Source organism: Triticum aestivum, chromosome 7D, assembly GCF_018294505.1.
Source record: "Triticum aestivum cultivar Chinese Spring chromosome 7D, IWGSC CS RefSeq v2.1, whole genome shotgun sequence".
NCBI classification, from domain to species: Eukaryota; Viridiplantae; Streptophyta; class Magnoliopsida; order Poales; family Poaceae; genus Triticum; species Triticum aestivum.
In genome coordinates, this window is record NC_057814.1 from 575,888,254 (window position 1) to 575,913,464 (window position 25,211).

The window sequence follows — 25,211 nt, forward strand, 5'->3', positions numbered from 1 at the left end:
CGTCGTTTGCCGGTTTTGTTTAAAAAAAACCCTAGATCGTTTTTTCTTCTTCTTCGGTTTTGTTATTTTGTGAGCGTTCACCGACTCGTTCGTTTTAACGAACGCGTTCGTCGGATTTTCTATGTTAACGAACGTCCGTTCTTTAACCGTTCGTCCGTTTTTCTTTTTCGTCGGATTTTTCCGCGATTATCTCAGATCTCGATTTCTGATCGAATCTTCATTTCTGTTTAACTTTTCGCTCGTTTATCGGAATCAGGCGATTCAAGCGCCTAGAGTTTCGTCTCGAAATTCTCTTTCCGTTTAACCTACTCAAACAAGTTTTTGCTACTGTAAAATTTGACCTAGATCCAGATTAGTAAACGAAGATTGTTTCTTTCGCCGTTTGACTTTCGTTGCTTCGTTCGAGTTGATTCTTTTTGCAAACCGGAGTTCTTAAGTTGAACTTTCTGGTTGGATCTTTCATTCGAGTTTTACCTGTGCATTAGATGAGTATTGATTGTCTGCTTGTTTGTTTGCGATAGAGTACCCGGAGTGTGCCGCTTGTTACTTCGAATCGCTAGGTTTCGCGGATCATCAGCAAGGCAAGTAACACTTTGATCATATACTTTCCATACCCAGTTTTTATTGCATTAGATCTATTCCTCAAACAATTGCATGATTAGGATCTAATTAAATTGTGGGATTTTGGGAAGTAGTTGAGGTAGTACCTATTACCTGTTTTCTTATCAAACCCTTGGGAGTTACCTCTACGTTGCTATTATATTGCCATGCTATGCTCGTAGACGTGGATTGGTTTTGAGAGATATTCATGACAGATGTGAGATTGTTAATAATGGTTTACCTAAGGTGGCAACTAAAACTCACATCTGGGTGGATTGAGGCACCTGGAGAATCCAGTGTTGTCTGTTTGTATAAGGACCGCCACCCAGACTCAAAGGGATCATAAGATTATTCATGCTAGAAACTTCCGTGTGCAGCCACAAGCTGTTATGGGCTCTAGCATAGTTGAGTAGGTTACATGAACTCTTGAAGAGGTGGGCTAGCAGATGTAGGGGAAAGTAGGTGTACCGGTCCACCCGGAGTAAAGAGTGATTGTTCCTGAAAGACTGTGTCTCGGTCATCCGTTTCTCAAACATCATGCAGTGCGAGAATCAAGCGGAGGCGATCGAGTCTTGTGGGGAAAAGTGCGCAAACCTCTGTAGAGTGTATAAACTAATCATGGTTAGCCGTGTCCCCGGTTATGGACAATTTGAGTATCTAGTACCTGGATTATCATTTGAATCTCATCACCATGTTACTTTTAATTAATTTTGTTGGGTTAATGATGATTTTTAATTGGGATTGAGATGCTGTCAACCATCTCAATGTTTCACAACCACCATGATAGTTAAACAAAATTTATTCCTTTGAAGTAGGGAAAAATTGGCTTTTCGCAAAAACTTAACCGTAGAGCTTTCCACCAGCCATATATGCATGTAGTATAGCATTATTATTGCTCATTATTCTCTATGTGTTACATTGCCAGCATATTCCATGTGCTGACCCGTTCTCGGGCTGCAACGTTTCATGTTGCAGACTTTTCAGACGACGAGTAAGGTGCCTTAGGTCGTGGTCTTATACTCAGTGATGCCGCTGGAGTTGATGGACTCACTTATCTTCCAAGTCTTCCGCTGTTATCGTTTTAGATGGCCTTAAGCCATATTTATCATACTTAATCTCTTTGGAGATATTCGATGTAATAAGTGTGTGATTGCTACTCTGTTATAAATCCTCCATTTGTACTGTGCGTGTCAGCATTACTGATCCAGGGATGACACTGGTGCACAGCAGCACAGACCATTTGAGGTCTGGTCGCTACAATTCTTGACCGCTGTCCAGTGTTCCATGCCGGGATTACTTTGGTACCTTCCTACCAAACTTACGGCAAGGTTTACATCAGGTCTGGTACACAGCATGGCATACATAATAGACCCTATGGCCGAGGCATAGGGGATGACACTTATCTTTTCTCTATCTTCTGCCGTGGTCGGGCATTGAGCCGTGCTCAATTGCACACCTTGCAATACAGGCAAGAACCCCTTCTTGGACTGATCCATATTGAACTTCTTCAATATCTTGTCAAGGTATGTACTCTGTGAAAGACCAATGAGGCGTCTTGATCTATCTCTATAGATCTTGATGCCTAATATATAAGCAGCTTCTCCAAGGTCCTTCATTGAAAAACACTTATTCAAATAGGCCTTTATACTTTCCAAGAATTCTATATTATTTCCCATCAATAATATGTCATCCACATATAATAAGAGAAATGCTACAGAGCTCCCACTCACTTTCTTGTAAACACAGGCTTCTCCATAAGTCTGTGTAAACCCAAACGCTTTGATCATCTCATCAAAGCGAATGTTCCAACTCCGAGATGCTTGCACCAGCCCATAGATTGAGCGCTGGAGCTTGCATACTTTGTTAGCATTCTTAGGATCGACAAAACCTTCCGGCTGCATCATATACAACTCTTCCTTAAGGAAGCCGTTAAGGAATGCCGTTTTGACGTCCATCTGCCATATCTCATAATCATAGTATGCGGCAATTGCTAACATGATTCGGACGGACTTCAGCTTCGCTACGGGTGAGAAAGTCTCATCGTAGTCAACCCCTTGAACTTGTCGATAACCTTTAGCAACAAGTCGAGCTTTGTAGATGGTCACATTACCATCCGCGTCCGTCTTCTTCTTAAAGATCCATTTGTTTTCTATGGCTCGCCGATCATCGGGCAAGTCAGTCAAAGTCCATACTTCATTTTCATACATGGATCCTATCTCGGATTTCATGGCTTCTAGCCATTTGTCGGAATCCGGGCCCGCCATCACTTCTTCATAGTTCAAAGGTTCACCGTTGTCTAACAACATGATTTCCAGGACAGGGTTGCCGTACCACTCTAGTGCGGAACGTGTCCTTGTGGACCTACGAGGTTCAGTAGTAACTTGATCCGAAGCTTCATGATCATCATCATTAACTTCCTCCCCAGTAGGTGTAGGCACCTCAGGAACATTTTCCTGCGCTGCGCTACTTTCCGGTACGGAAGGGGTGACTGTCACCTCATCAGGTTCCACTTTCCTCCCACTCAATTCTTTCGAGAGAAACTCCTTCTCCAAAAAGGACCCGTTCTTGGCAACGAAGATCTTGCCTTCGGATCTGAGGTAGAAGGTATACCCAATAGTTTCCTTAGGGTATCCTATGAAGACGCATTTTTCCGACTTGGGTTCGAGCTTTTCAGGTTGAAGTTTCTTGACATAAGCATCGCATCCCCAAACTTTTAGAAACGACAGCTTAGGTTTCTTCCCAAACCATAATTCATACGGTGTCGTCTCAACGGATTTCGACGGAGCCCTATTTAAAGTGAATGCGGCAGTCTCTAAAGCATAGCCCCAAAATGAGAGCGGTAAATCGGTAAGAGACATCATAGATCGCACCATATCCAATAGAGTGCGATTACGACGTTCGGACACACCGTTTCGCTGAGGTGTTCCAGGCGGCGTGAGTTGTGAAACTATTCCACATTTCCTTAAGTGTGTACCAAATTCGTGACTTAAATATTCTCCACCACGATCTGATCGTAAGAATTTTATTTTCCTGTCACGTTGATTCTCAACCTCACTCTGAAATTCCTTCAACTTTTCAAAGGTTTCAGACTTGTGTTTCATTAGGTAGACATACCCATATCTACTTAAGTCATCAGTGAGAGTGAGAACATAACGATATCCTCCGCGAGCCTCAACACTCATTGGACCGCACACATCGGTATGTATGATTTCCAATAAGTTGGTCGCTCGCTCCATTGTTCCGGAGAACGGAGTCTTGGTCATCTTACCCATGAGGCATGGTTCGCACGTGTCAAATGATTCGTAATCAAGAGACTCCAAAAGTCCATCTGCATGGAGCTTCTTCATGCGCTTGACACCAATGTGACCAAGGCGGCAGTGCCACAAGTATGTGGGACTATCGTTATCAACTTTACATCTTTTGGTATTCACACTATGAATATGTGTAGCATTACGTTCGAGATTCATCAAGAATAAACCATTGACCAGCGGGGCATGACCATAAAACATATCTCTCAAATAAATAGAACAACCATTATTCTCGGATTTAAATGAGTAGCCATCTCGAATTAAACGAGATCCAGATACAATGTTCATGCTCAAAGCTGGCACTAAATCACAATTATTGAGGTTTAAAACTAATCCCGTGGGTAGATGCAGAGGTAGCGTGCCGACGGCGATCACATCGACCTTGGAACCATTCCCGACGCGCATCGTCACCTCGTCCTTCGCTAGTCTCCGTTTATTCCGTAGTTCCCGTTTTGAGTTACAAATATGAGCAACCGCACCGGTATCAAATACCCAGGAGCTACTACGAGTACTGGTAAGGTACACATCAATTACATGTATATCACATATACCTTTGGTGTTGCCGGCCTTCTTGTCCGCTAAGTATTTGGGGCAGTTCCGCTTCCAGTGACCACTTCCCTTGCAATAAAAGCACTCAGTTTCAGGCTTGGGTCCATTCTTTGACTTCTTCCCAGTAACTGGTTTACCGGGCGCGGCGACTCCCTTGCCGTCCTTCTTGAAGTTCTTCTTACCCTTGCCCTTCTTGAACTTAGTGGTTTTATTCACCATCAACACTTGATGTTTTTTTCTGATCTCCACCTCCGCTGATTTCAGCATTGAATATATCTCAAGAATGGTCTTTTCCATCCCCTGCATATTGAAGTTCATCACAAAGCTCTTGTAGCTTGGTGGAAGCGACTGAAGGATTCTGTCAATGACCGCGTCATCCGGGAGATTAACTCCCAGCTGAGTCAAGCGGTTGTGCAACCCAGACATTCTGAGTATGTGCTCACTTACAGAACTATTTTCCTCCATTTTACAGCTGAAGAACTTGTCGGAGACTTCATATCTCTCGACCCGGGCATGAGCTTGGAAAACCAATTTCAGCTCCTCGAACATCTCATATGCTCCATGTTTCTCAAAACGCTTTTGGAGACCCGGTTCTAAGCTGTAAAGCATGCCGCACTGAACGAGGGAGTAATCATCAGCACGTGTTTGCCAAGCGTTCATAACGTCTTGGTTCTCTGGGATTGGTGGCTCACCTAGCGGTGCTTCTAAGACATAATCTTTCTTGGCTACTATGAGGATGAGCCTCAGGTTCCGGACCCAGTCCGTATAGTTGCTGCCATCATCTTTCAGCTTGGTTTTCTCTAGGAACGCGTTGAAATTGAGGACAACGTTGGCCATTTGATCTACAAGACATAGTGTAAAATTTTTAGACTAAGTTCATGATAATTAAGTTCATCTAATCAAATTATTTAATGAACTCCCACTCAGATAGACATGCCTCTAGTCATCTAAGTGAAAACATGATCCGAGTTTAACTAGGTCGTGTCCGATCATCACGTGAGACGGACTAGTCAAGATCGGTGAACATCTCCATGTCGATCGTATCTTCTATACGACTCATGCTCGACCTTTCGGTCCTCCATGTTCCGAGGCCATGTCTGTACATGCTAGGCTCGTCAAGTTAACCTAAGTGTATTGCGTGTGTTCCGAGGCCATGTCTGTACATGCTAGGCTCGTCAACACCCGTTGTATGCGAACGTTAGAATCTATCACACCCGATCATCACGTGGTGCTTCGAGACAACGAACCTTCGCAACGGTGCACAGTTAGGGTGAACACTTTCTTGAAATTAATATAAGGGATCATCTTACTTACTACCATTGTGCTAAGCAAATAAGATGCAAAAACATGATAAACATCACATGAAATCAAATAGTGACATGATATGGCCAATATCATTATGCTCCTTTGATCTCCATCTTCGGGGCACCATGATCATCTTCGTCACCGGCATGACACCATGATCTCCATCATTGTGTCTTCATGAAGTCGTCACGCCAACGATTACTTCTACTTCTATGGCTAACGCGTTTAGCAACAAAGTAAAGTAATTTACATGGCGTTATTCAATGACACGCAGGTCATACAAAATAATAAAGACAACTCCTATGGCTCCTGCCGGTTGTCATACTCATCGACATGCAAGTCGTGATTCCTATTACAAGAATATGATCAATCTCATACATCACATATATCATTCATCACATCTTCTGGCCATATCACATCACATAGCACTTGCTGCAAAAACAAGTTAGACGTCCTCTAATTGTTGTTGCAAGTTTTTACGTGGTTTGTATGTTTCTATCAAGAACGTTTCTTACCTACGTATGACCACAACGCGATTTGCCAATTTCTATTTACCCTTCATAAGGACCCTTTTCATCGAATCCGTTCCGACTAAAGTAGGAGAGACAGACACCCGCTAGCCACCTTATGCAACTAGTGCATGTCAGTCGGTGGAACCTGTCTCACATAAGCGTACGTGTAAGGTCGGTCCGGGCCGCTTCATCCTACAATGCCGCCGAAACAAGAAACGACTAGTAGCGGCAAGAAGAATTGGCAAACTCAACGCCCACAACTGCTTTGTGTTCTACTCGTGCATAGTAACTACGCATAGGCCTGGCTCATGATGCCACTGTTGGGAATCGTAGCATAATTTTAAAATTTTCCTACGCTCACCAAGATGCATCTATGGAGTATACTAGCAACGAGGGGAAAGGAGTGCATCTACATACCCTTGTAGATCGCGAGCGGAAGCGTTCCAATGAACGTGGATGACGGAGTCGTACACGCCGTGATCCAAATCACCGATGACCGAGTGCCGAACGGACGGCACCTCCGTGTTCAACACACGTACGGTGCAGCGACGTCTCCTCCTTCTTGATCCAGCAAGGGGGAAGGAGAGGTTGATGGAGATCCAGCAGCACGACGGCGTGGTGGTGGATGTAGCGGGTCTCGGCAGGTTTCGCCGAGCTTCTGCGAGAGGGAGAGGTGTAGCAGGGGAGGAGGGAGGCGCCCAAGGCTGTCAAGTTGCTGCCCTCCCTCCCCCCCTTTATATAGGCCCCCTGGGGGGGCGCCGGCCCTGGGAGATGGGATCTCAAGGGGGGGTGCGGCGGCCAAAGGGGGGAAGGGGGTGGCTTCCCCCACAAGCCAAAGGGGGGCGCCCCCCACCCCTAGGGTTTCCAACCCTAGGCGCAGGGGGAGGCCCAAGGGGGGCGCCCCAGCCCACTAAGGGCTGGTTCCCTTCCACCTTCAGCCCATGGGGCCCTCCGGGATAGGTGGCCCCACCCGGTGGACCCCCGAGACCCTTCCGGTGGTCCCGGTACAATACCGGTAACCCTCGAAACTTTCCCGGTGGCCGAAACTGGACTTCCCATATATAATTATTCACCTCCGGACCATTCCGGAACTCCTCGTGGCGTCCGGGATCTCATCCGGGACTCCGAACAACTTTCGGGTTTCCGCATACACATATCTCTATAACCCTAGCGTCACCGAACCTTAAGTGTGTAGACCCTATGGGTTCGGGAGACATGTAGACATGACCGAGACGCCTCTCCGGTCAATAACCAACAGCGGGATCTGGATACCCATGTTGGCTCCCACATGTTCCACGATGATCTCATCGGATGAACCACGATGTCGAGGATTCAATCAATCCCGTATACAATTCCCTTTGTCAATCGATATGTTACTTGCCCGAGATTCGATCGTCGGTATCCCAATACCTTGTTCAATCTCGTTACCGGCAAGTCTCTTTACTCGTACCGCAATGCATGATCCCGTGACTAACGCCTTAGTCACATTGAGCTCATTATGATGATGCATTACCGAGTGGGCCCAGAGATACCTCTCCGTCATACGGAGTGACAAATCCCAGTCTCGATCCATGCCAACCCAACAGACACTTTCGGAGATACCGGCAGTGCACCTTTATAGTCACCCAGTTACGTTGTGATGTTTGGCACACCCAAAGCACTCCTACGGTATCCGGGAGTTGCACGATCTCATGGTCTAAGGAAAAGATACTTGACATTGGAAAAGCTCTAGCAAACGAAACTACACGATCTTTATGCTATGCTTAGGATTGGGTCTTGTCCATCACATCATTCTCCTAATGATGTGATTCCGTTATCAACGACATCCAATGTCCATAGTCAGGAAACCATGACTATCGGTTGATCAACGAGCTAGTCAACTAGAGGCTTACTAGGGACACGTTGTGGTCTATGTATTCACACATGTATTACGATTTCCGGACAATACAATTATAGCATGAACAATAGACAATTACCATGAACAAAGAAATATAATAATAACCATTTATTATTGCCTCTAGGGCATATTTCCAACAACATATTGGGCATCAAGATCTATAAAGATAGATCAAGACGCTTGATAAGACTTTCGATGAGTACATACCTTGATAAGATTTTGAAGGAGTTCAAAATGGATCAGTCAAAAAGGAGTTCTTGCCTGAGTTGTAAGGTATGAAGTTGAGTCAGACTCAAAACCCGACCACGGCAGAAAATAGAGAGAGAATGAAAGTCATTCCTTATGCCTCAGCCATATATAGGTTCTATAAAGTATGGCATGCTGTATACCAGACCTATTGTGTACCTTGCCATGAGTTTGGCAAAGGGGTACAATAGTGATCCAAGCGTAGATCACCGGACAGCGGTCAAAATTATCCTTAGAGGACTAAGGAAATATTTCTCGGTTATGGAGGTGATAAAGAGTTCATCATAAAGAGTTATGTCGATGCAAGCTTTAACACCGATCTGGATGACTCTGAGTCTCAATCTGGATACATATTGAAAGTGGGAGCAATTAGCTAGAGTAGCTCCATGCAGAGCATTGTACACATAGACATTTGTAAAATACATACGGTTCTGAATGTGGCAGACCCGTTGACTAAACTTCTCTCACAAGCAAAACATGATCACACCTTAGTACTCTTTGGGTGTTAATCACATGGCAATGTGAACTAGATTATTGACTCTAGTAAACCCTTTGGGTGTTGGTAACATGGCGATGTGAACTATGGGTGTTAATCACATGGTGATGTGAACTATGGGTGTTAATCACATGCTGATGTGAACTATTGGTGTTGAATCACATGGCGATGTGAAATAGATTATTGACTCTAGTGCAAGTGGGAGACTGAAAGAAATATTCCCTAGACGCAATAATAAAGTTGTCATTTTATATTTCCTTATATCATGGTAAATGTTTATTATTCATTCTAGAATTGTATTAATTGGAAACTTGATACATGTGTGGATACATAGACAAAACACCGTGTCCCTCGTAAGCCTCTACTAGACTAGCTCGTTAATCAAAGATGGTTAAGTTTCCTAACCATGGACATGTGTTGTCATTTGATGAACAAGATCACATCATTAGGAGAATGATGTGATGGACAAGACCCATCCGTTAGTTTAGCATAACGATCATTCAATTTTATTGCTATAGCTTTCTTCATGTCATATACTTATTCCTTTGACTATGAGATTATGCAACTCCCGGATACCGGAGGAATGCCTTGTGTGCTATCAAACGTCACAACATAACTGGGTGATTATAAAGATGCTCTACAGGTATCTCCGAAGGTGTTTGTTGGGTTGGCATAGATCGAGATTAGGATTTGTCACTCAGAGTATCGGAGAGGTATCTCTGGGCCCTCTCGGTAATGCACATCATAATAAGCCTTGCAAGCAATGTGACTAATGAGTTAGTTGCGGGATGATGCATTACGGAACGAGTAAAGAGACTTGCTGGTAACAATATTGAACTAGGTATGAAGATACCGACGATTGAATCTCGGGCAAGTAACATACTGATGACAAAGGGAATAACGTATCTTGTCATTACGGTACGACCGATAAAGATCTTCGTAGAATATGTGGGAACCAATATGAGCATCCAGGTTCCGCTGTTGGTTATTGACCTGAGAAGTGTCTCGGTCATGTCTACATAGTTCTCGAACCTGTAGGATCCGCATGCTTAACGTTCGATGACGATTTTGTATTATATGAGTTATGTGATTTGGTGACTGAATGTTGTTCGGAGTCTCGGATGAGATCACGGACATGACAAGGAGTCTCGAAATTGTTGAGAGGTAAAGATTCATATATAGGACGATAGTATTCGGACACCTGAAGTGTTCCGGGGGTACCGGGTACATATCGGGTCACCGAAAGGGGTTCCGGGCACCCCCCCCCCCCCGCGGGCAAAGATATGGGCCTTATTGGGTCAAGGGCGGGACTGGACAGCCCCTAGTGGGCTGGCGCGCCCCCATATAGGCCGAATAGGAGGAGAAGGAAGGAGGGGAAGGGAGAAAGGAAAGGGGAGGATTCGGCCTCCCCCTTTCCTTCTCTCCCCATCTCTTTCCTTCCCCCTCCGACACTTATGGAAGGGGGGGAGGCCGACTTGTGGGAGGCGCCCAAGTAGGATTACTCCTACTTGGGGCGCCCTTTGCTGCCCCTCTCCCTCTCCCACCTATATATATGTGGGGGGAGGGGCACCGCTAGAACACACAACATTGATTCCTAGCCATGTGCGGCGCCCCCCTCCACAGTTTACGCCTCCGGTCATATTCACGTAGTGCTTAGGAGAAGCCCTGCGCGGACCACTTTACTGTCACCGTCACCACGTCGTCGTGCTGACGGAACTCTCCCTCGACACTTTGCTGGATCAAGAGTTCGAGGGACGTCATCGAGTTGAACGTGTGCAGAACTCGGAGGTGCCGTACGTTCGGTGCTTGATCGGTCGGAACGAGAAGAAGTTCGACTACATCAACCGCGTTGTCAAACGCTTCCGCTTTCGGTCTACGAGGGTACATGGACACACTCTCCCCCTCTCGTTGCTATGCATCTCCTAGATAGATCTTGCGTGAGCGTAGGATTTTTTTTGAAATTGCATGCTACGTTCCCCAACACGGTCTCCACCTTGGACCGCTCCAAGGCGATGCAGAGGGCAAGCTCATACTCCAGATCCAACTTGTCATCGGAGCGACTGCCGGAGCTCGACATTGTGCCGGATTCGATCGGAATTGGTGCGGGGAGAGGAGAGGACGGAGCGAGAGAGGAGAGTGAGTGAGTTAGGGTTTCAGAGCATGAGCCTGATGGTTTTTTTGGGACATCCGTGGGATCGATGGTGGGCCGGGCTTGTCAGGCGGACGCGCCCGGGCCACCTCATATCCGCCCTACATTTGGGACGGATATGAGGGGTGCCGGTCAGCCTGGACGTCTGAGGCCCGTTGAGAGCTTCAGTTGGGTTGGTATTTTGTGACTGGACGGCCTGCCCGGGCGTATGAGACGGATATAGGGCGCCCGACTGTAGATGCTCTTAGAATTTTATAGGAAACTGTATCTTAATTTTGACCTATATAAATCAATAATTTTGCAAAAATCAAAACGTGTGTTTAATCATCAAACAACAATGACTTGCAAAAAAAATTGGTCATGTCCTTGCTCCTTTTGTTTTCATCATCAAGTTTGGATTACTTACCACGAGAGTCACATGGTATGGCTCTGCTTTGGTCATACCGAAATTTTGGTGGGGCTAGTTGGGCGTAAAACAAAACAGCCCCTATATGACATAAAGAGTGGAGATAATGAATTATATGAAAAGAATGCATCCTCTCTTTTTTTTCGGGTGAAAAAAAAAGAATGTATCCCCACAACAACATTAATTACAGCTTGCTTGGAATCACATGTTTTCGTATGTTGATTCTGTTGATGGACTAGCGTGTTGAGATTTCGAAATTCAAAACTAGAGCGAGAAGGGTCGTCTTTTTGTGGTAGCGGAGGGAGCACGCTACGCCCGGCCGGTTCTGGCTGGTGGGCCCATCCTGCAGCCGCCTGGCGCTGGCTGCTACAAGTCCTCACAGCGAGAGAGAGAGAGAGAGAGAGAGAGAGAGAGAGAGAGAGAGAGAGAGAGAGAGAGAGAGAGAGAAAAGCGGAGCGGGAGCGGGGCCATGGCGCGGGATTGAGCAAGAAGAACCTGGAGCTGGTCCTCATGCAGGCCATGATGGCCGCCAAGAACGTGCGCGCGCAGCGCGGCCGCCTCCTGGAGCTCCACCGCCGCCTGGAGCGCCACCAGGCCGAGGCCGCCCCCGCCGACGCCGACGCCGAGGCCAAGCTCGGGCAGATCGTCTCGGACGTCTTCACGGTCTACTACCTCGGCCTGGATCCCGGCTCCAAGATGCTCTGGGTCTGCCTCGACACCGCCGTCAAGAACCGCGCCGTCTCCACCGTCAACATCGCCTTGGCGCGCATGCCCGACGAGCAGCTCTACGACGCGCTCCTCGCGCAGAAGCTCCCCGCCCGCCCCACCACCCAGCCCCAGGCCATCGCCCGCGTCGAGTCCGCCATCCTGGCCGTCAAGATGCTCGAGGAGCACCACCTCCCGCGCTGCGTCGAGTGCCTCGTCGGCGGCCAGGCCCCCATCCCCGGCAAGCGCCGCGACCCGGTCGCCGCCGCCACCGAGAGCCTCACCAAGGCCGATCTGTCCGACGACACCGCCAAGCCGCGTCATGTAGCCAGCGCCGCCGACGTGGACAAGGCGCTCGACTACCTGTGCCGCGCAAACAGGATCACGGCCCTCGCCATCAAGCACATCGACCTCGCCGTCGCCGTCCTCTCCCGCTTCCTCGACCCCAAGGAGCTCGCCCGCCTCGCCGAGTTGACCGACCGTGCCGCCTACCTAGGAGTTGAGGTCCGCTACCTTCCTCCTCTTGTCTTCTTTCTCCCTAGGTGTGTGTACCGGCCGGCGGCACGAGCATCAATCTGACAGTCCGATTCATCTCACTGCAGATTAGCCAGCCCACTGGCACTACTTCACCTGATCCATGGAGGCTGTCGACATGGGACTGATCCCTTTGAAGCCATGCTCCTCCTATCACTCATTCATCTATCATCTTCAATCATTATGCAGACTTGTGGTTTCAGTTCAGTTTGGTCAGATTAATTTGCTGCTATCTGTGTTTAACTAATTCCTGGACGGCCGTGGCAATCTATATTTGCTTGATCTATTAGGGGTAATATAAACATAGTAGTAGTGTAATGTTGAACTGCAACTTATCTGTGGGACGATCTAATCGAATTGCAGGAGCCATCTTAATTAATTAGCTTCAATGTCGTAGCTGCTTCTTGTTCATGGATAATCGAATCGAATTGCATGACAAAATTGCGATTTCGGACGTGCTTTAATCATGACAAAGTTGTGACGCCACTTTCTTGTACTCCTAGCTAGGATTAGGATAGCAAGATCTCTTAATGGCGTGCATCCCCCGTTTGTGATGATCCACATATAGTCACCAACATCTTTGTAATCATCCTACATGTTGGCTATCTGGGACTGGAAGCAATTATCAAGCACAATTTTGCTTGATTTCCCTGTTAATTCAGACTGTCTGCCTTGTGTTCTTTTTATCCTTTATAATGAGGTTCAGGTAAAAACCCCGGCCTATTCTGCCTTGTGTTATTATGTGTGGTATCCGGATGTCCCTACTTATTGTATTTTGAATCACTCTGTTAGTCTCTTTGTTCATCGATGCTCTCTAGTTCATGCAACCTTTTGATATCAGTTCAGTTCGGCCAGTTTATTCTGCTGCAAATATCTGTGTTTAAATTGGGGAGAACCGTGGCTATCTTAATTAGCTTCCTTAGGTGTAATGTTGATATGCATCTTATTTGTGGGACAACCCAATCGAGCTGCAGTTTCAACTTTCAAGGCATGTGAAAATTGGGGTTTCAGGGCATGTGTTCAATCATTTTTCTGGGATGGTATTTCCTTTGATAATAGGATAGTAATCTGGATTAATGATTTGTGCATCCTCATTTGTTAATATTTTCTTTGAAATATTCATTCGTTAATCTTGTTCTGCATGGCGTAGGAGATATATATCGGGTATGGTTGTGAATTGTGATAATCAGTCCTACATATGCTGGTTGTTTGGGAGGATGCATCAGGCACATTATGCTGCCCCTTTTCCAGCATGTTTAGTAATCTTCTCCTCGTATTGCTTTGTATGTAATCTTCTCCTCATGTACACTTACGGTCTGTGTACATGCGCAAGAAATTTACATTTATATTAGCTGCATCTTGTTCGTGAACAATCAAATCAAATTGAACTTGACAAAGTTGGGATTTCAAACGTGCTACTGTGTGTTTTAATCATGTTTTCTGATGCCAATTTTTTGTTCCGATCATAGGATAGCAATCTATACCAGTGAAGTGCATCCCCAGTTTGCGAATCAGTTTCTTCTGCATGGCGAAACAGTATTCTAGTGTGTTTGTGATGGTTATCTTCCTAGCTAATTTTTTTTAAATAATACATTTTTTTATTAAATTACAGAAATAATACGCCGAAAAAAATATTTTCAAAAATAATACACCGTCGGCCCGCTGCAGGCCGACTGGGCCTAATCGGCCCACAGCAGGCCGACTGCATGCCCGGCTGGCACGCGGCGGCCTCTGGTTGGTCGGGCCACGTCGCGAGGGGGAGGGAGTGGGCTGTCGGTGTGGTTCGCCCCTGTCGGCCTACCGCCCGCCGATCGGCCAGCTACTGGCCGACACGGTGCTGCCACCTGACGCGCTGGCCGGCCCGTGCCTTATCCTCCCCTTCCTCCCTTCTTCTTCTCCCCTTGCTCGCTTCTTTTTCTGTTCTCTGTGTTCTTCCCTTCTCCTCTCTCTACAGAAAAATGCCACCCATTTCTACACCTAAATGAGCAAGATTTTCGCGATTTTGGCACCGTGAATGGGTTCAACTCATTTAGGGCAGCCAAAAGAGGTCTCGATCTACTGCTGGGGTAGCTCGTGGTGGTCGTGGTGAGCATTTTGATGGAGGTGGTGGTGGTGAAGTTGGGGCAGTGTGGTGGTGGTGAAGTTGGGGCAGTGTGGTGGTGGTGAAGTTGGGGCAGTGTGGTGGAGGTGAAGCTGTTGTTCGTCGTTGTTCGTTGGAGCCGGAGCACCGGCAGTTTTTCGTTCGTCGTTCGTCGTTCGTCGCTCGTCGTTCTTCGTTCGCACGCACACTTCAAGGGTATATTTCAGCCCACATTTTATTTTTCGTAGGTGCTCCGGTAGTATTTGTTAATATGTTTCGATGAGAAATAAATTTTGTGTGTGTAAATATTTGTAGGTGCTCCACATTTTATTATTGTAGGTGCTCCACATTTTATTATTGTTATTTGCCCCACATTTTATTATTGTTATTTGCCCCGGTAGTATACGTAAATATTGTTATTTGCTCCATATTTTATTATTGTTATTTGCCTCACATTTTATTATTGTAGGTGCTCCACATTTTATTATCGTAGGTGCTCCACATTTTATTATTGTTATTTGCCCCGGTAGTATACGTAAATATTTGTAGTTGTTACGGCAAATATTCGTAATATAGTTGTAGGTGTGTGAATTGTATTAGTTGTTAGTGGGGATAATAAGTTGTTGCTTAATACTTGACACGTACACAGGTGCGTGATAAGAAGTTAGAAACATGAATAAAAAGTTCGAAAGAAGAGACAAGTTTTTTTAAAGAGTTCGGGTCGGCATGTGCATAGCATGTCAGTGTGATGGAAATCTAACAAGCAAACAAAAAAGGGAAAAGTACAACTACATGTTAAAAAACGTTTCAGTCCGTATCCGATGCCAAATTGAAGCGATTACACGCTAACCTTTATTCTGCGTATTTTCTAAAGTCCATTAACTAAAGTACGTCTCAATGCAGCACTGTTTTTTTTTTAAACTACCACGCTGTAGTTTAACCCATAACAAGCAATAGCACCCTGCTAATGCCTCAACGTGGGCCTACTAACAAAAAAATTTCGGATAAAAACTTCTTTGCAAGGAAGAATTTTACATGATCATAGAAAAAAGACGCATGCCTTTTTCTAAATTATTCTTAAAATAGATTAAAATAAAAAATACATCAACATGGGCCTATTTATTCAATTAAACTGAATTATCATATTTGTCGGTTATATTATTATTATTATTTGAGGCCTATTTATTATTAGTAAACATGGGCCTATTTATTATATTATAATTAAAACAAGAGTCAAGCAACTCATCATAATCGTCCACATAGATTAAATTATATTGATCGTGAAATTTACTATGGTCCTGGTAATATATAGACATGTCTAATACTTGCATTTCGTTGTTGAAAAAAAAATAGGTGAGTCGAGATGTCCGATGTAGTGAAGTTGAGATTTTACTATGGTCCTGGTACTGTCCAAACAAATGAGTTGGGAGCAGATCTGAGTGAATTTACTCACATAGAGGTGGCAATGAGCGCACCACAAACATGGTCTGTTAGCCAGTTGAAAGAATGGATTGCGGCAAGTTTAGGTCTTGATACTGAAACACACACCGTCGGTGTTCATGCATTGTGGACACGGTCAAGTTCAAAAATTTACTTTTATTTGAGGCCAATAGAGGGAGACTCCGATTGGGTGCGGTGGTTACAAGGTTGTGAACGAAGGGGATGCAATCCTGTTGCTTTAGTGCTTCCCGTCGTGAAGGAGGTCACTGCACATGAATGCGAGGGTGGCTACGAAGGACAAAGCAGTCTGGTAGAAGGAGGAAATGCTTATGGTTACGAACAAGGACAGAGCAGTCAGGTAGAAGGAGGAAATGCTTATGGTTATGAACCAGGGCAGAGTAGTCAGGTAGAAGGAGGAAATGCCGATGGTGATTACAATGGCGAGGTGGACGCTGACGAGGTAGATGGGCACATGCAGAACCAGATGGAAGAAGAAGACACCGATGTTGAAAGGGGTCATGCCGATGATTCTGACGAGTCAGATGAAGAAGAAAATGCAGAGGATGTCCCGAATCCTGCATGGTGGAATCATGACTTATCATCTGCAATGACCGTGAATGATGGACATGATTCAGCCTGGCAATATCACCAGAACAATATTGCGACGGGTGCTATGTATCCGAACAAGCAAGCCCTGAAGGATGCAATAATTAATGGGGCAATGTCCACGCAAAGGGTTTTCACAGCTCAGGTGTTCAGTCAGAAATTCCTGACAATGGTATGCAAGAACGCAGATTGTCCCGCCAGGGTGCACGGCTTTCTCCCTAAGTATGGCACAAGTTGGGTGATAAGTGACTTAGTTAATCACACTTGTCTTATTCCCTGCATCCCTCAAGATCATGCCAACCTTTCATCCACGCTTATTGCTCGATTGTTTTACGATGAGATAGTGCAGGGCAAAGCTATGGAAGTGAAGGCAGTCCAGACAAAAGTCTTCGCCAGGTTCAAGTACAGAATTTCTTATGGCAAGGCTTGGAGGGCTAAGCATGCAGCGCTTGAGAGGAGATTTGGTTCTTATTTTGATGCATATGACTCTGTTGTCCACCTCCTCCACACCCTGCAGCAGCGGAATCCAGGCACCTATATCGATATCCAAGACATGTTCATGGCAGAGTTCCCAACTGTGAGGGTGTTGCATCGTCTCTTCTTCTCTTTCGGTGTATGCATCGAAGCTTTCAGGCATTGCCGACCGGTGATATGTGTTGACGGTACTTTTCTCACAGGCAAGTACAAGGGTCAGATCCTGACAGCCATAGGTCAAGACGGCCAAAATCAAGTCATCCCACTGGCATTTGCTTTTGTGGAGAGTGAGAACATTGAAAGTTGGACATGGTTCTTCGGGCAGTAGAAAATATCAGTTGTGAAGGAGAAGCCCAATGTGTGCATCCTTCATGACAGGCATGCAGGCATTTGCCCTTCGACGATGAAGAACTCTTGCCCTTCGACGATGCAGAAACCTTGCCCTTCGATGATGAAGAACTCTTGCCCTTCGACGATGCAGAAACCTTGCCCTTCGATGATGAAGAACTCTTGCCCTTCGACGATGCAGAACCCGGAAGCGGCGGCATGAAGATATCATCTTTGTCCTCGCTCTCCTCAGTCCATAAACATGGATTATTTGCTGCAATCCTTCTGAAAGTTTCACTCTTCGGCACCACTACCTTCTTCCACCTGTCATGCAACCTAAGAAGTTCTTTACATACCTCCTCATAGGTCCTTTCAGGCCACCCAGACCTACGTAATTGGTGAGCCAACTCATTCATTATGGTGTCACTACCGGTGAGTTCGTCCCATGGAACTATCCTATTATCCATCCTGAAATCGGTAGCTAGCCTCAAAAGAGTCCTGCTCATCCCAGGGTGAAAACTACGATCGAAAGGATAATGGGACATCTCAACTACAGTACACTGCAATGCTTATCCACCTCCGTCTGAAGGGGGTTTTATAGGTAGAGAGGAGAAAATGGCGGGAAAGAACGACTGCGGTATGGCGGGAAAGGTTGGCGGGAAATAGGAGGAGGGAAACGGGTGGCGGGAAAGGGTTGGCGGGAAATGGGTGGCGGGAAAGGGTTGGCGGTAAATGGGTGGCGGGAAAAGCGCAGTTTGGAAATGTCGATAACTTTCAAAACAAATGTTCATCACAATGGAAAAAGGTTCCCGCCTTTCAAAAAATGCATGCAATTTTTTTGGAAAATATGAAAAGAATGTTAAACAATGTTTGCATAATGTAAAAGAAATGGTTCGTGCCACTAAAAGAATGTACGTCACCTTTGCTGGAAATATTCTCGTGTTTCCAAAAAATATCCATGACATTGTAAAAAATGGTACTCCCTTCATCCCATAATATAAGATGATATTACAATCAATATACTCACATATCACGTGGGTTAAAAAATGTTTAGATGGATCATGACATTTTAAGAAAATATTCGCATGTTTCTAAAAAAAGTTTGTGAAAATTTCAGAAAAGCTATACAATTTTAAAAAATGTTGTGTGGTTTAAAAAAAGGTATTTCCATTAAAAATGTATTTGAAGAAATGTTACCATGTATTCATAACGTGTTAAAATATATACTTTAAAAAAATATCATCATGTATTATTAAAAATAGGCATGCACCAGTCGGCCCACAGCAGGCCAACTGAGCATAGTCGGCCCACTGCAGGCCTATCGGCCAACTGCAGGCCGACTGGACCCTGTCGGCCAACTGCAGGCCGACTGGGCTTCATCTGGTGGCCGACAGCCCAATCGGCCAGCAGCAAGCTGATGGGCCACCAGTCGGCCTGCTGTGGGCTGACTGGGCTCAGTCGGCCTGCAGTGGGCCGATGGTGTATTATTTTTGAAAATTCTTTTTTCAGCGTAATATTTCTGTAATTTAATAAAAAAATGTATTATTTAAAAAAAATTAGCATCTTCCTACATGCTTGTTATCTGGGACTGGAACATTAATCAGGCACAGTTTGCGTGCTGCCCCTTGTTCATTCTCAGGCCGGTGTCCTCATGCATATCCCTTCTTCTGAAACACTCTACCGAAGATAGAAACTGCAGCCTGCCTCGGAGTTGAGGTCCAAAGTCCTAACCTCTCTTTTGTGTTAATTCTACCGGCATGAACATCAATCTGACTGTCCGATTATTCATCATGTTCATCTCACTGCAGATTAGCCAGCCCACTACTTTGTTGACACCAGTTTTACTTCACCTGATTTCAGTTCAGTTGGTTCGGTCAGATTACAATGCTGCTATGCTACTACTACTACTCCCTCCGTCCCATAATATAAGAACGTTTTTGACACTAGTGTAGTGTTAAAAACGTTCTTATATTTTGGGACAGAGGGAATACTTGTCAATTAATTTGTGCACGGCCGGTGGCAATTTATCTTAGCTTCATCAGTTAGGGGTAATCAATGTAGTGTTGAACTGCATCTTATCTGTGGGATGATCAATTTATATGGTACTAGTGCGGTGTCGTAGCTGCATCTTATTCGTGGACGGTCGAATCGAATCGAAACGCATGACAAAATTGGGATTTTGGACGTGCTACTACTATGTGTTTTAATAATCATGTTCTGTGATTCCATTTTTCTGTTGGGATCCTAGCTTGCATCCACAATTTGTGAATCATGTTTTCTTCTGCGTGGAGTGAGCTTGCTGTCCCTACTGGTTCATGCAGCATGTTTGGTCAACTTGTGCCTCATGTTATTATGTGCGGTGCCCTCATGTCCCTACTGATTCTTTTGAAAATAATTTGGGAGGGAAACCATCGTACATATGTAATCTGGAACATACATACTCACGGTCCTGTAGGATTGATGTGAGGAGCGAAAAATATTTGCATTCATTTTCACATCATCGATAGAAACAAGAGGATATCTGGAGACATATAACAACGGCTGAGCATTTCTGTTCCTTGTGGAATGTGGCACTGTACTATGCTACAAACTAGTGCAGTTTTGTGTTTTACTTATTTTGTTTCTGTGGGCCACCACCAGTTGGCTCTTCCCTAAAATGGGCACTTGTTTCAGTTATCTGTCCAATAATTTCAAAAGTAAAAAAAAGTTGCATTAATGAAATTGTCTTTTATCACCAAAGAAATTGTCTTCAAAAAATGAATTCCTTTTCTGCTAGTGCTTATCTATTTGAGGCTGTCGACAAGCGACTCAAGGGGATGGAATCCCTTGCATTGTTGATCCAAGCTGGGTTCTCTTATCAGTCAATTTACTTCATCAATGATGATGCCGACTTATGATTTCAGTTCAAATCCGTCAGATTAATCTGCTGCTATGGTACCATCTGTGTTTGCTTAATCAATTCATGGACGGTCGTGGTTATTTCGACTAGCTTCATCAATCAATTAGCGGTAATGGAGCACCTAGTGCATTGTTGATCTGCATCTTATATTTTGTACTTAAAGTTTCATGCGAATCCAGCCGCCCCGCCAGTTGTCGTGGCTAAAAGTTTGGGTTGAATATCCTCTCTCCTTAACTTTTTGAAATGCAAAGGAACACAACCAAGTACTTCAAAGGGAAAGAACCAATCTACCAGGAGAAAATCCGAGCAAAACAATTAGCAAGGTCTGCATCCACATGGATAGTATGAAGGTCACTTTTATGAAAATTAATCTTCATCCCAGATAGTTTCTCATACCAAGACAAAATTCATTTTAAGTTCCTAGCATCATCCACGGAAGCATCCACGAAAAAAATGTGTCATCTCCATATTGCAGACTAACTACACCTCATGTGATAACATGAGGATGAAAGCCAGAAATTAAGTTGTGTTGAACAACTTTAGAAAGCATCTTAGAGAAGACATCAGCAACCAAGTTAAAAAAGCAAAGGGGGCGGAAGCCTCGATCGTTAGATTTTAAACATTTGCCCCCAACAAAGGAATGGCCATTTGTATCATTGATTCTCACACAAAGAGAACTCTGAAATAAAGTGATGTAGATCCAACCAAAAAAAATTCTTGTCCGAGTTTTTTGGAAATTGATCAAAAACCGGTGATTCCGCAACCATCGAGACAAGAAGTTACCCTTTTTTTAATTTGAACTGTTGAAAATATCATATACGGTTCCTAGACAACATGCTTTAGTGTAGTGGCAACCGACGCTATACCTCTTCGTCGGGTCACGAGATCAAGCTCTCACAATCATGCATTATATTTTTTTAGTGTGAGAATCGGTGGCTGGTCGCGGCTAAAGCCGAAAAAGATGGGTAGCCAAGAGATTCAATCCCACGACTTGTCCGAGTGTGTGTGGCGAACTAACCACTGCGATAGAAACTAGTTCGTGTGAAAGATAGGTTAAACAAAGTCCTGAAAAAAAGCTGGCACCACCGGAAAACTTTTTTTCGCCCAAAATATTCCGTCCACCACCAGAAAAACGCCGGGTCAAAAAAAACCCTTGGATCCAACCAACCCACTTACTACCTAAACCTCTAGAGGTGAGCATTTCCACAAGGAACTCCCATCTCACTCTACCATAGGCCTTCATATATAATCAAGTTTTAGAATCAGGCCACTAGCCCTAGTCCTATGGATCTCATGTATAACCTCAAGAGCCATAGGAACACTCTCCAAAATCTTTATGAAATCATTTTGGTTAGGAGAGATAACCCTATCACATATAGGAGAAACTATAGTGATCATAGCTTTAGTAAAATATTAACAACACGATTACCCAGACTAATAGGACGAAACTTCTCCATATCCTTGGCATTATGCTCTTTAGGAATCAAAGTAATATCAATAGAATTAAGACGACAAACATCTAACGATCGAGGCTCAAAGTCTCTTACAAGCCACATGGAAGTCAATTTTAATCAACTTCCAAAGGTGGGAGAAGAGGAAAGAGAAACTATGAGAGCCAGGGACACCATGAGCATAAGAGCTCATGATGGCCACCCTGATTTCTTCCTCAGAAAAAGGTTTTCCCAATAGACCATTCTCTTCATCCGAGAAAAGAATGGCTTCTTCCTAGAAATCAGACCCAGATGAATATCAGGTTTAGTCTCAAAAGCAAAAAGATTCTTATAACATCTCAGAGGTAGATGGAATAGGACCGTTATCCCCAACAATAGTGGGTAGATTGTTTTTACGATGTCTATGATTAGCCAAAGATGAAAATAAGCATTATTGTGGTCTCCCTCTAGGATTATTCTATCTCTCTACCACAAGACAGTTTCTTCCATTCTCCAAATATCTAGTAGTTCACTTTTAATCACTTTCATCCTGTAAACACCTTCATCGAAAAGAAGTTACTCCCTCCGTCCCTTAGTGTCAAAAACGCTCTTATATTATGAGACGAAGGGAGTATTTCTCAGAGAAACATCTAGGATATCAACATTAATACTTTCAGCCATTTTTTTCAAAGCAATCTCATTTCAAAATTTCAATTTTCGATAGCAGAAGAAGCATGAGAATAGGTTTCCTTTCTCTTTAAGCAAAGGGGGTTCAATTGGCACCTAGTTGTAATTACTATGTAATAAGGAAAAATTTACAAGCATTATTAGTTAGCTCTTTCCTTTCCTCTCTCGCAAGGCGACTAGGGAAAGCCTCATCCCCTCGATCTTCACCGGCGAGCCTGTGGATTCGCCTTCCCTCCGCGTATTGCTTCGGCGGCCGGTGGCGGCGCTTCTTCTTCGAGTCAGTCTTCAGGGCTCCGATCCTCCTCAAGTTCGTCCGTTGGGGCGGATTAGACGGTGCTTCGGCGTAGATTCCTGCCAGCTCATCGAGGCTGCGAGGTTAGGTTTCTCGTCGTGCGTACGCAACAACGATATTTGGTGCCAGGTTCTTCAGATCGATTCAAAGATTCAATGACGACGATTGCGGCTCCATGGCGCTGGTCCTTAGGGGCACGTGCACGAAGACTTCCAGACTGTCATCAAGAAGGTCAGGTCGGCTCCTGTATGAGAGCGGCGACAACGGCGCGTCGGCGACTTGTTCTGATGGCGGCAATGGTTGTTCGGTGGTCCATGGATCTCGACGTAACTTTCATTATCTTTAAAGTGTTTTGTACTTCCGGTGAATCTTTATAATAGATCTGATAATTTTTGCAGAAAAACGGAAAAATTACAAACATCCCCACCTTCTTTTTCAAGTGCTGCCCATCCATCGGCATTTTCAAAACTCCAACATTTCTCTCCTGTCCTCCTTCCTGCCACAACTCCGAGAGAGAGGGAGAGAGAGTGTGTCTCCACAAGCAAGCTGGGGCCATGGCGGGAGAGGTGAGCAAGAAGGAGGTAGGGACCGTGCTCATGCAGGCCATGATGGCCGCCAAGAACTTGCGCCCGCAGCGTGACCGCCTCCTGCACCTCCAGCGCTGCCTGCAGCGCCTGCAGGCCGGCCCTGCCGCTCCCGACGAGGACAAGCTCGGGGACCTCGCCTCGGACCTCTTCAAGGTCTACTACATCGGCATGGAGGCCGGCGCGCGCATGCTGAGCACCTGCCTCGAGCTAGCCGTCCAGAACGGCGGCCGCTACTCCATGAACCCCGCCTTCGCCCGCATGCCCGACGAGCAGCTCCACGACGCGCTGCTCGCGCACCGCCTCCCGGCCCGAGGCCCTGGCCCGCGTCGAGGCCGCGCTCTTCGCCGTCAAGCTGCCCGAGGAGTACCACATCCCGCGCTGCATCGAGCACCTCGTCGGCTCCCGCCCCCCGCACCCCGGCGGAAAGCACGACGACACCTCCTCGCCGGACGGCAAGCCCAAGACAGCCATCGACCTGGACAAGGCGCTCGACTTCCTGGACCGCGGGTGCACCATCCTGAGCCTCGCCGTCAAGCCCGTCGACCTCGCCGTCGCCGTGCTCTCCCGCTTCCTCGACCGGAAGGAGCTCGCCAGCCTCGCCGAGTTCACCGACAGGGTCGCCTACATCTCCGAGGTCTGTCCAAAGTCCAAACCTTCTTCTTCTGTCCTTCCTTCCATCAATCTGACTGTCCAAATCATCTTGCTGCAGGACGGGCCATATCCATCAACAGATTAGGCAGATCGCTACTTCACCTGATCGATCGAGGCTGTCCACAAGCGATTGAAGGGGGTGGAATCCCTTGAAATTTTGATCTTAGCCGTGCTCATGCTATCAGTCTTTTTTACCTATGATGATCTCTAGCTACTTTATTATTCAGGCTTATGGTTTCAGTTCGGTTTGGTCAGATTAATCTGCTGCTATCTGTGCTCAATCAATTTCTGGATGACTATGGCTATCTTTCTAGATCACTTCATCAGTTAGGTGTAATGTAATAGTGTGATTTCGATCTCCATCTTATCTGTGGGACAATCGAATCGAATGCCAAATTTGGGGTGGCAAATTGGCAATTGATATTAACGCGTGCATTCCCCAGTTTGTATTTTGTTCTAGCTGTGATGGTCGATTTGTGGTCAGCAAGCACCTCATGGACCGCATGCATTGTTGATCGTCGAAGGGGAATTCAACTAGTTCGTTATGCAGACTTATGATTTAAATCCATTTCAGTCAGATTAGTAATTTTCTAGCTGCTGCTAGGATCTGCATTTACTTAATCTCTAAACGGCTCCGACTATCTAGTTTAATGTTTGATCTGCATCTTATTAGTGAGACAACCGGATTGAATCAAATTGCTGCACGCAATGGATGTCAAATTTGCGATTTTAGGCATGCTATGTTTTATCATGTTCTGTCATGTCAATTGCTCCAATTCTAGGATTGGTAACAATGTTGCATAATGATCTGTGCATGATGCCTGATTTGTGAATATTGGCCCTAAGGCGTAACAGCGATTCACTTCTGGTCGATTTTTATTCTTCTGAAATTATGAACTGATGATCGATAACAATCCTACATGCTGGTTGGTTATATGGGATAATGCATGAGGCACGGTGCGTTAGTTGTCCCTTCTCCAGCATGTTTGGTAATTTTCGGCCTCATTTTAGTTATTTTGTATATGTAATCT

The 25,211-nt window shown here is 45.3% G+C and overlaps 1 protein-coding gene and 1 pseudogene across 1 annotated transcript; both read left to right on the forward strand.

Moving 5' to 3' along the window:
* Window positions 1-11,909: 11,909 nt before the first annotated feature.
* On the forward strand, window positions 11,910-13,312 carry LOC123165629 (uncharacterized; the record flags this gene model as incomplete). The annotated part of the gene is made up of 2 exons (XM_044583322.1): window positions 11,910-12,677; window positions 12,776-13,312. Coding segments are annotated over 2 exons (828 nt in total), but the record flags the coding sequence as incomplete, so codon positions are not given.
* Window positions 13,313-23,496: 10,184 nt separating this feature from the next.
* On the forward strand, window positions 23,497-24,265 carry LOC123165628 (uncharacterized; annotated as a pseudogene).
* The last annotated feature ends 946 nt before the right edge of the window (window positions 24,266-25,211 follow it).